The sequence below is a fragment of the Balearica regulorum genome, chromosome 27 (assembly GCF_011004875.1).
Source record: "Balearica regulorum gibbericeps isolate bBalReg1 chromosome 27, bBalReg1.pri, whole genome shotgun sequence".
Taxonomy (NCBI): domain Eukaryota; kingdom Metazoa; phylum Chordata; class Aves; order Gruiformes; family Gruidae; genus Balearica; species Balearica regulorum.
The window spans coordinates 684,666-697,011 of record NC_046210.1 but is presented as its reverse complement, the minus strand read 5'-3'; the positions used below and the strand labels follow the sequence as shown (position 1 = coordinate 697,011).

The following is a 12,346-nucleotide window of genomic DNA, read 5'->3' as shown; positions in this document are numbered from 1 at the left end:
TGTTTCCCATCCTCCCTAGCCCCAAGCACACAACTGCATTTTGCTCCTCTGAGAAACTGTACGAAACAGCATTTGTCCAGATTTTAGTACAGCACTGAAACCATCACAAGTGTTCAGCTTTACTGTAAGGTGTGACTCGAATTGAGGCAAGAAATTAGCCTACTTAAGGGTTGACTTGAGCACTGACTTTCCAGAGCAGTGAGGGACTGGGCAGGCTCTCTGCTCAGAGGATATTCCTCTGTGGGGCTCAGAGAAAGGGCAGCCTTTGGTATAATGAGCTGAGAAACAAAACAGGTTTCTAGTTTGTTTTAAAGAGCAGAAGGCAAAACAAGCCAATGGAACAGTGTAGTTCAAACTTTCCTCTGCATGGAGCGAGTAGTTCTGCAGCTGTGGGGTGAATGAAATAACTGTTGGAGTAAAACCCTTACCAGAGCAGCGCAATGATAATAATGCTATGCTATGGGGGTAGAATTGCAGAACCCAGGAGACCAGATGCAGAGGAGCATCTAGGTATGTAAATTCTCACAGAAAACATTGCAAATTTGTTCAGTAGATGTTTAGGTTCTTAGAAATCACTAAAAACATAGGATGTGAAACTCCTATATAACAGAAAGAACAGGATTTTGATGTGGAAAGAATCACCTTGTGAGAGATGTCTAGAAAACCCATCTCTGCCATGCAGGTTTCTTGCTGAGTGAATGTTGATGTTGTGTTTGTGTTGTGTTTCCCTCATGCAGCTTCCAGCACTGGGCTGGACTGATCTTTATGGGAAAGCAAGGTCATTGGTTCCTGTGGGATTGTAATAAATTCCTAAAAATAAGCAGCAGCCCCAGCTGAAAATTTTGGACTGTGTCTGGGTCCATCTGCGCTGAGAACTTGTGAGGGGAACCCTAGATCTTACGTCAGCAATCAGAGGGCCCTCAGAGACTTGCAAGGCACGCAAAGCCAACCAGAAACAAAAGCACCAACTGCAGATGCTTTACCTGTAGTCCAAGGCACAGGAAGGGATGACTGAAACCACAGCTTAATTCAACTCTTGGCTTTCCCTGGTCAGGCCCCCATGCTGGACGTGACAGCGTGTGGTACCTGCTGCACCTGGGCAAATATCTGCATGAAGTGCAAAAAGAGCAAACAGCATCAGATTGAAGCTCTAGGATGGAGGTTGTGAAGACAAAGGCACAGTGGATCTAGGAGTGGGACAGTCAGCAGAGTGACTTACACCATGTCAGTGTGTCACACGACAGGTTGAAGCATAACTTTGGTAGTGTTAGAGTCACACCTCTCCGGTCAGCCCTGTAAGCCCTAATAACTGAGGGCCTTGCTTCCTGATCCGTTTTTGTTAATACACATGCACATTCCAAACACATAAGTGGTATTTCAGAAGAGCCATAAAGAGACACGGTGGTGCGTGGCGGGGCAGCAACCACCCTCTGTGGGTGGCTGGTGTAACTCCAGCTGAGCTTGTGCTGCTGTATGTCACGCTGTTCTGCTGCCAGGGCTGCAGCTCTCCCTCTTATCTCTGCTGCGGTCGCTGTCCCACTGAAACCCGCAGGGACTGTGCTGTGTGTGCCACCCCTCGCCCAGGGCAAAGAGGAGTGCAGGACTCTACCAGTAATGAAGAACCCCTCCTGTATGTCCCTACAAGCAATAGGCACCTTTACTTGGTAAATCGTGGCCTACGTCCCACCCTGTACCACCAGCAACTAACAGACTACGGGGAGCACAAAGGCAATTTATTTCAGCATTAGCCGTTATGCACTTGCAATAACCTCAGCTATTAGCAGGTTCATGAGGAACTGTAAAGCCCATTAAGAATTGCCAGCACACAGGAATGCTGGTTTTAACTTGAGGCTGCATTATTAGAGCTATATCAAAAAATACAGAAGGAATGTAGCAATTAGCCTGGGCCTTTGCTTGGAGCACACAAATCTAATGAAAACATCCCCAAAGCCGTAATTATTTGTTCATAATTGGATACTGAGGAGCAAATTCTGCCACACAAACCTCCAGTGAGTTCACTGAGAGTCATGAAATCTGTTTCATTATAGAGTAGCCACGAGGAACAGTAATACAGGGAATGCTAGGTATTTCTAATTAACTATGAATATCACAAAGCAGAAAAGCAAAATCTACCACCCTGGAAAGTCCCCCAAGTCCTCTCATTTTGAATTAGGAGTCTGTTTTAGAGATGAGGAAATTCAGATTTAAGGTAATTGTCTGATTTCACACCATGCTGTTTCAGAGTGTCATGAACAGAAACCTCCTCCTGAAACAAAGAACAGAAACCAGGAGATAAGATTTCAGATTCTCCCACTTTAAACACTAGACCATGTTCCTTTGTCAGACCTGAGAATAAAACCAGCTGTGTGGACTCCCAAGTCACCCCCCACACCTATATGACGCTATGTTGCAACTTGCTTGATGATTCTTCTTTCCGCAGACTCAAAAACGCACAGGCACTAATAAGGAGCTATTGTTTAACCCATCGTTAAGTCTAAGCTAGAAGGTTTCTGTTGATAGGCTGCAGAGCTTGAGAACAAAATTGTAACCTTTCCACACATGCTATTGCTGTGTGGTTTTCCATTAATAGCCATGGAAAAGTTAACCTAAACATTAGCTCTTTTTCCTGGAACTAACAGCTCCAAAGCCAAAAGCCGGGTGATCTGCTCATCAGCTTGCAGGGCTACTGCAAAGCAGACTGCTCGTTACTGTAAAAACAAAGCACAGACCTGGCTCTTGAACTGCTGGACCTCTGTTTTTGAAGCAGGGAGCAGCCAGCTCATAAAGGGGAGCATCCCAGTCATATCTTGATCCAGGGCAAAATTTCCCCTAGCCGGAATTACAAGGCTATGCCTTTAACAGTGATGGTTAGAGATCTGCCTCAGAAGCCAAGGCAAATCTAGCAAACAGGGATTGCAGGGACAGGAATTATTTCTTATTAAATACTGGTAGAACAATATTCAGCAGACGGTGATTCCCATTTCCTCGAGCCATTAGCACTGCCCTGCACAGGGTAATTTTCCAGAGTCGTGTTATGTGAAAACAGCCACTGACTTGTGGTGTTCTCACATTCACATCGTGAAGATCCTATCCTGAACCACGCCATCTTCTTTGCCCAAAGACAAATTGCACCCAGAGATATCCTCCCCAGATCACTGATTTCTGCAGGCTGCAAGATCCTGCGGGCCTTCTCTTCCTCTCCAGAGGGATGTTTGCCACTGCCCTTGATTAGTTGTTCCACTTATCACTGCCAAAAGAATGTGTTTCATTTTTCATTTGAAGTTTTCTCTTTTCCTCGTACATGGTAGGCTTTGTTATTCAACCTCCAAATGAAAGACTACAATCCTGTGTGAGACAGTCTCTTTTGTGTGCCACTCAGCATTTCTCCAAGACTAGCTACCTCTTTCCAGAAAGACAATGGGAAGAATGACCAGATCTTCCTGGAAATGACACCCATCCCACAGCATAAATAAGCCAAAACTAGCTCCTGCAAAAGTAATCAGGCCTCTTTGCTGACATAGAAATGCCCACTCATCACTGGAAGAGCCACACTCCCCGAACTCTGGCACGAGCCAAAGATTGAGGCTATTAAGCTCATTCCCACGCTCGAATTTGGCAAGGTAGAAGCCTGTATCATCTTGTTTCACTTTTTGTAGGAGTTTGCTCTGAATGTTTTCTTTTCAGTAGGTTCCCCAGCTGGTTCAGTCCTGCATAATGTGGTTACAGATATCAAGAACCAGAAGCTGGCAGAGCAATGGGTATTATCTGGGTTGCGGTAGGTCTGAAGAGCCAGGCACAGACGAGAAGTTATGAGTAAGCTTATGAGTAAGATTTCAACTGGAGGCTGAATTGGCAGAACCACTCTTTGTACTGTGGGGCCCTCAGATACACAGTGCTATATACATAGGTATATGCAAGCTTTACTCATAAGCCAACATGACTGAGCTGATGCTCTAAATAAGCTCTTAGTTATTTCAAATGCTGTGAAAGAGCTGCAAAAATTGCAATACTTCATGGTGTCTAGTTTCCTCTATTCTTCAATGTATACTGCTTGTGGGTTGCTTGAACAGAACAGGATAATACAAATACAAGCCATGGCTTTAATATCTGAATATACCAAACCATCTCAAGGCATCAAAGAAAGGTAGTTTTTGTGCTTCTTTTTTCCTTCAGAATTCAGACAGGATGCTTGTCTGCAGTGTAGGAAACTGCCTTTGATACAATTGGAGTTCAGTGGCCATGTGTAAGATCACTTGTCACTGGTTTTGATAATGTGTTTATAATTCTCATTTGGGGTAAATCCCACCTCCTTACTGGCTTCAGAAGGAAACACCATTTTGTACCACTCTGTTCCTGGGAGTTAGCAAGTCAAATCTAGTAGGGCATGTAGTTCTGAGACCTGATAGAAAACTCTGGATCTTGCTCCAAACTTTATCACTCTGCAGTACTTTTCACAAGATCTTTTAAGGTAAACCATAAATAGCAGTCTATGGTTTTCAGTCCTGCCTCTGCAATGAGAGACCAGGTTATTAGGACCCTGTTGGAGTGATGATCTTATCAATGGAAGTCTTCCTCTTAATTTTGGGAGAAAATAGGTCAAGCCTCCAATTTCTTATTTATTGAGTGGCCAAGGTGGCAGGAATGCCTTGAGAATTTTATGAGCAATGCTGAGTTCTAGGCTCTGTATTTAGTAATGAGACACAGATGGCAATGGTTTTGTTGCGGTGATGTTTTATCACGAAATGAGACAGTTTTAATAGTTGTTTGGTGACTAACAGATACAGAGGTAGCCGTATAATTAGTGTGCTTGCTGCAGGAGGCAGTGTTTCCTGGCATTACCAAGCATGCTCAACACAGACTGATCTCACTGAGAGAGGCTGGCTAACAAAGCCCAGAAGCTAGTTAACAGTTTCCTAAAACTGTCTCCAGATACCCTTGTGTGATTTAAAAGGCAGTACACTGCCAGCTCAGGTCGTGCAAGCAGGGATATTTTAAGCTTGCAGAATCCTACCATGTAGCAGAAGCCACCTGGTACTTTGGGGGTTATCTTGACGGGGATTCAGAGTAGTGAAACTCCCTGGGAACCCAAGAGCTCCCTGGCCAATGCTGTTCCCAAATGATAAAATGTTAGTGGGAAGCAGATACTGATTATTCTCACCCTCATCTTTTCCCAGTATCACCTTTGTCCAGGCACAAAGGGAGTGCATTTTTGGAGAGAGCTTGTGTGAAGTACCCTATGCAAAGACCACTTTCACAAGAGGGGATCCACACCACATTGCCTATAGGCAGTTTTTCTCCGTAGCCACAGGAGAGGCAGCGTGAGCTGTCTGTGCCATTTGGCTCTTGCAGGCTGCAGACAGGCAAACTGCCAGTTTACCGCTTTCCTCTCCCATTCGGGCTCAGAGCTGCTATCAGATCCACTGTGACTCTCCACTCTGTATTCCTCCTTCTCTCCCCACTCATCACCCTCACAGATGTTTGTGGAAGTTTCATGTCTGGACCGAGTTCAAATCGAGCACCGGGGATCTTTGGTAGGGAGGGTTTGGTTCGGAGAGTTTAGTGTTCATTTCTCTCATCTGTGTACATGCTCTGCTTTTAAAGTAGCTACAGTTTAGTAAATCATCTCTTTGCAGACACTAGTGGTAACTCTCACATTTATTTAATATATTTAATGTTTGCCTGTTACTCATTTGGCCAGTAGATCCAACAAGTTTTTGTGCATGCTTGATTTAGAATCAGGTATCAAATCACAGGTTAACTTTTACATTTCTTTTTTTTTCCTCTGTCTTTTCCTTTTTTTCTTTCTTCTCTTTATTTCTGTATTTCTTTTTATTTCTCTCTCCTCTTTCTCATTACAACAGGGTAAACCAGGATATTGTTTATGGAAAGTTTGAACTACTAATGACCCATACAAAACAACATCAAGGATCATATCTTATCCAGGGCCTCTTTTTAAACCCAGGACCTCAGAAGCCAGTCCCAGTGTTTTATGATCTTAAAATGTTGATATTTTTCCAGGTATTAATTCCACCTTCATAGGAAACCAAGAGAAACAGAAACATTTTTCATCTACATTTCAGAAAAATGTGCTCCATCTTCCTCTGTTAAAGAGATATCGTTTCAGTACTGTGGAGGGCATGCCACTGCTCTGGGACCAACTTCCCTTTCCTAAATTACCTTTCTGCTCTGCTGTATCTGGGCCTCACCCTGAACAGCTGGAACCACAGAGAGCAGGGCTGAAATGAAACAAAGGAAAAAGCTCCTAGTTTGAGTCCTCCTGTGATGGGGGCTGGAGAGCTAGCTGGTTAGAGAAAAAAGAAATTCTGCAGTGTCCCAAGAGAAAGGCCCATCCTCCCTGCAGCTGGATTCGACGTGCCGAATCCCGGTCCACGTCTCTGTGCAGGTAGAGGTCTGGGCAGGTCATTGCACACAGTACTCTAAGCGACAGTCCCTCTCCCAGTTAGTTTCCAGACTCACATAAAAGCAGAAAGAGAGGCAGGAGGAGGTGGCTTGGACAAGGCTGTGGAGTTCCTAGGAAATGCCACAACTTGGTTGAGGCATCTGCTGCTCTTTGCACCCCTGCTTGCCAGATCCGTGTCCAAGACACAAATGCTCCAGCTCACTCTCTTGAACACTCAGCAACCACCACCCTGTGCTACGACCTCAGTAGCCTAATGTCCCCCTCACCCCACATCCCACCCTTCTCTTTCAACCCTGGCAGCCCTCCTCAGGCAGCCAGATGTGAAGAACAAAAGGAAAAGCTTGGATCAAGTGTGCAACCCTGCAGCACTCCGCAGGCAAAGAGCTCGCAGGGCAAGGCCCATGGTCAGAGGAGACGAGACTCCCATGGCTGAGCACTTTGTTGTCCTAAAGGCAGTGCTGTCTGCCTTCATCCCTAAGACAACTAGCTGTTGAAGGTGAAAGAGCAAGGCCACTCCAAGCAGAATTCATTATGCATATGCCTGCAAGCAGTACTCTCTAGAAAAACAACATAAAATGGGAGAGTGAATTGCCCTCACTGATTTTGCTGATTCCACTAAATTTCAGATCTAATAATGTCTCCATATTGTTTCAATTGTCTTTTCTGAGGCACAGCTGTGACTTTCCCCCCTGAAGCGTTGTGGCTGCAGAAAGGGAAATAAAACCTAGCCAAGGCGTTCAACACAACAGCCTTTTAATATACAGCCTGTTCCCTACATTCATACATTCTGTATCTCCAACTACTTTCTCCCTGCTAGAAAGACTAATAGAATTGACTCCTCTTATTCTCACAGGTGCGGTATAACCTGGTTAAGGAGATATTTTCTCCTGGGATGAAAGGTGACTTCTGTTTAAGGATCCAAACTAGCATTCTGTGGAAGTGGGTTTACTGCCTCCTGGGTGTTCTGCCACCATCTTCCATATTCACCCAATCTAAATTTGGACACATAAATGAGGTGATAAACCTTGGTGGATAGCTAAGAGGGGCTGCTGACTGGTGGCCACTGAGACCCTCCTAAAATCACAGTCATGTGAAGGTTTCTATGTTTCCACTGATTGTAGAGAGATCCCAGACTCCTCTTACCTGTAGTGCCTCAGACACTCTCTCTGGCTTTGCATCCAGATCCCAAGGCTGAACAAGGCATTTGGGCCCATTTATTCAGAGGGTCTGTTACTGCTCACATCAGCTTCTGTTATCTGTGGGATGAACTGAGTTGTGCTGGCAATGGAGAGCCCTGTAAAAGCTTGAATGCATGGGTGATTAGCCAGCCAACTTGGTCTTCATCCAAACAGTTTTCCAGATAAAACAGCACCGAACCGTGGAGTAGGTCAGTGATGCTGATGTTTTATTTTTCTATTGCAATTGCATGGTACGAAGCCCAGCTGTGAATTGGGGCCCCCTTCTGGTAAGTGCAAGTGGGAAAACACGTCTCTTGCCATGCATTTCAGAGAAAGCTGGGTCTTCCGGAGCTCTAGGATTTGTGGTCACACTCTGGCTAGCACAATCTCTGCACTGTTGTGTCTGCTATCATACTGCTAGATACAAGATGAGAGCCCTGTTTAATATCCAGTGTGTTGGTTAAAGTAGCTCTTTTCCTCCCGGGTCTGCTTTGCGTTTGTACCCAGGGCACTGATAAAACATTTTCTGCCTCTCCTGTGCAACGGCATAGTAATTTGTTTCCTGGATATCTCTGTCATTCAATCTGACAATTCTCCTCCCCTAGGAGATGTTGGCTTCTCCATCTCTTCCAAGGCAGTGTAGCTGCCAAAGTCCATTTCAGTCCATTTGGACTGAAAACTCCTGTCTGGCATTCTCCCCCCTGCCTCCATCTGCATGGGTAAGAGAAATGTCAAGCAGTGAAACACAAGAACTCCCTTGGTCTGTCAGTTCGCATGAAAGGAAGAGGATGCCTGAACTGTGTATCTGCCCTTCACACGTTGGATGCCCTGCAGAATTACCCACTGCACAGCAGTAGAACATGTTGCCAAACAGGTCATTGACAATTTGCTGCAGAGCAGCAAAAGAAATAGGAGGAAAGAGGGAACGGCATGCTTGAGCTGAGAAAAAGGCACACTCTATCCTGGTTTAAGGGGAGGAAGGTTTGAACTCTGAAGTTAGACCGGCATAATGCACAAGGGAACGGGGAAGACGTATCCGACAAGCACAGCTACACGCTGTGCTAGCTCTGGGTCAAGTCTGGCTCTCGTGTCTGCACTACCATGCTGTCTGGTCTCTGGTCTGCCTCTGAGCGGCTTATGCTCAGACTCCAGTCCAACTACTCGTTCAAACCGGACAGCATGTCCAACAAGCCCATGATAAAGCACAGTCAAGGACACTGGAGATTTAATCACATTTGAAAAAAAGAGCTCTGTAATTTCAAAGCAACCCAATTGCTGGAGAAAAATTGTTATCATTAGTCATGGATATAAGCAGTAGTTCATGGACACAAGCTCACTAGGTAGTAGCTGACTACAAAAACTGGTGTGAACATAGTGCAGCTGTAAGTTGGTAGGAATTACTAGCACCTTTTTTATGACAACGGCACTGCTGATCAATCCAAGCCAGTTTTCATCAATAAGAAGTCAAATCTTTGCCAGGGCACAGGACACACAGCATGTACTGTCGTACCATTTTGGACTGTGCCTTCAGCATTGCTATGAGTACTAGATGGCTTTTAGTCCTCAAGCCCTGTCCCGGCCCCAAACCCAAAGATTTCTGAGCCTCACTGCATTCCCTTGAATGCTCTTAGGGCGGTGCTCAGTTCCATTTGGATCAGCAGCACCATAACCTCACCCCTGGAGCATCCAGACAGAGTATCTCTCCACACAAAAACAATTGCAACTTTTTGTTCTCTGGCTAGGATTCCTGGACTGCTGCTTTTTGTTCGGGTTTATTTTATTCTCAACATAAATAAAGAAAACAAAAGTAGTGCAAGTAATAGCCTGAAACTACTAAAGTTGCATTGCAGGAGAGGTGGAACTAGAACAAGGAAAACATTCTCATAGGGGTATTTTCTGAGTAGAATTGGTTAATCCTGGGTTCAGATTTTCGCTCACTCAGCAGGCCTGTCCTATACTAGTTACTTAAAATCACAGCAAAGTGCATTAAAATGACGTTAAAGCAGAGACACCAGCCCACAAAGAGTAAATAAAACCAGGGACGCTCTGAGATGAGACAGCCGTGTGCTTATATCAGGCTTTCCTCTGCCTGTCAGATGGTGCCCCTTTTTTGGCCAGCACCAGAGATGCTGGGATGCTGCAGAGGGAGTGTAGTGTTTCTGGTCAGGGGCATTGCTCACTCTGGCACTTCAGTTTGTATTGGCGTTTTGTCCTGCGCAAGGGATGGAGAACATGTCCCCGCTCACAGATGCTAATGGTAGCGCAGTGTACCGAGCAGTGGTCAAACCTCTCCTCCCTTTTCCTCTCTGTGTTGTCGTGCTGTAGGACAAGCCTTAACCGAGAGCACATTAATCCTCAAGGAGGGGCACTACCATGGGCGTATTCGTCACCGTTACATGGGTCCCTGGTCTGCCCTGGAGTCTGATTCCTCAAGGAGAGCCTGAGTTGAAGCCAGAGGATCTTCCTGCTGACAGAAGGCCAGGGCTGATCTATGCAGGGAGGTTTCAGCTGTGCTCAGAGCAGCCCTGAGGTGATGCTCTTATCTTGAACTTGATGTAGTTCAAGGCGCTGTGAAATCTTTGTTTTCCTTAAATGACCTTTACTTGCACAAGACAGCCTGCACTCAGCTGTGGGCTGCTCTGCATACTTCATCGCTTCAGCAAGGAATCCACTTTCCTCTGCTGAACGGCTAAGGCTCAGACAGATGTTTCTTCATAGCCACAGAGCATGATGATATAATTGGCAGAGCTCTTGGACAGGAGCTGTTTGTATCTCTTTATGTGTCAGCCCCTTCCACGCCAGCTCCTCTCATCCCTGTCAAATCCTTCTCCAGCACCCTTCTGCCTTTCTACCACCATCTTCCTTACTTCCCTTTTGATCCCTCTTCTGCAGAGCATTTGTCCGTAGGCTGGGTACAACAGCAAGAATATACAGAGCCATGCAGAGGATTCAAGATGTTGTTACCCCAACAGATCTACTCCAGCCTGCATGGCCTCAATGCTCCATTTGGCATTTTTTCACCAGGAAAAACATTTACTTTGGGAGAGGAAAGAAGAAAACAGAAAATAAGCTCACACTCACAAATCCAAAAACAAAGTATGGACTCAGAAATCCTCTAGTGCCTTTTTGGATGATTTCATATCTAAAAGAATGAATCCATAATACGATAGTGCTGATTCTGACATTTGAGTATTTACAGTGGGATCTTTCACAGGTGGAACTTAGGAGAGAGAAAAAAAAAAAGAACAGCTCAGAGGGCAAAGGTTTTGTTTAAAAATGTGCAACAAACTGTAGCTTAGCACCAAAGAGCGAGAAAAGCAGTTTATTGGCTTCTCAAGAGAACTAGAATATCAAGCCATCCTAATGAAACATGGATGTATTTCGGGAAAAATTCTGAGCAAGTTAAACAAATTGCTTTTGCCTGGTTGGTAAATGATTAGAAATAGGACACAAAAGCCAGGTATTTGAAGGGGAGAGAGACTCCAAAGGTGCAAAGTCTTCATGCTGTTGGAAGTTTAAGACTGAAGTCTGGGCAGAGGCATCTGTAGAGGCAGGGACCACGGGTCGTGCACTGACTCAGACGCCAGCTCTGGCCCTTGCCAGCTCTTGCAGCTTCACTATGACTTGCAGTACTTGATGCTCTGTTTAAAGAGCCTGGAGTCAGAAAACCACACGAGAGGATTTCATCCTCCTTCACTACAAAAGCTGTTGTTAGGATTTAACCTCTTGGTTGCTCAGCACAGGACTTGCCCTTACAACATCCGTCTCTGAGGAAGGGAGAGAACAAAGCGGTGTGCCCAGGAATACTTAAAGTGACGTCAGATTTGCACACCACCAGGAACGTATCTCAGCTGTGATGCCATTGCCTCCACCAGTAACTGTGCTTTTCCACTTTGTTTTCTTTTGTTTTAGGGCCGTTGCATCAATTTCACCAGAGTGAAGAACACAGAGGCCCCACCCAAATACCCGCTCAACAACGCATACCCTCCATCATCTCCACCTCCAGCACTCATCTACAACCCCCCGCCCCCAGCTCCAATCTATACCCCCCCTCCGCCCAGCTCACCCACACCCCACACCCCGTCCCCATCCTCCACGCTCCCACCACTCCCCCCACCACCCCAAGCCCCACCACCCAACCGGGCTCCCCCTCCCTCTCGGCCGCCACCTCGCCCAACAGTCTAGGGGGTCGGCCTTGCTCCCGTCTCTTCCACAAGCGTTCGAGGGGCTTTTTCAGCAGTACTGTATCACATCCATCTTCCTGGGGGGGTGGGGAGGGCTAGAGGAAGCCGGACCGTTTTTGAAATGGGTGACAACAGAACGAATGACTTTGTAGTCATCTTTCTCCTTTAGTTTTCTTTTATTTTTAAAATCCCTTGTGCATCAGTGCCACCAAACTATCGAAGCAAGAAAAGCCAAGAGACTGCAGGAACAAGGCAAATAACTTGAGTTCCATTTCAGCAAGGCTCTCCCCCCTCTTTGGCCCTGACACTTCCCTGTGCCTTACCATGGCAATTCCAGGATACATTGAAAAAAAGGAATGAATAACTAGAGTAAGCTCTTGGGAAAGGCAATTCTCCCCAGGGAAGGACTGCAAAAGACTCTTCCAAGTGCAGACATCCCAGCTAGCTACCTGGAGACAACTGCACAAACTTCATGGTACAAGACTCAAGGTATGACAGAAAGCTGATCACATCTCACTCATGTGCCAGCTGCCAAGCAAATAATGACAACAGCAGGTCTTTAA

The 12,346-nt window shown here is 45.8% G+C and overlaps 1 protein-coding gene across 1 annotated transcript in view; it reads left to right on the top strand.

Moving 5' to 3' along the window:
• ANTXR1 (ANTXR cell adhesion molecule 1) overlaps nt 1–12,057 on the top strand; it is a 108,084-nt gene extending 96,027 nt beyond the window's left edge. Inside the window, exon 18 of the mRNA XM_075736739.1 lies at nt 11,512–12,057. Within this exon, the coding sequence (XP_075592854.1) occupies nt 11,512–11,784 (273 nt within the window). The 3' untranslated portion in view covers nt 11,785–12,057. The remainder of the gene's footprint in view (nt 1–11,511) is intronic.
• The last annotated feature ends 289 nt before the right edge of the window (nt 12,058–12,346 follow it).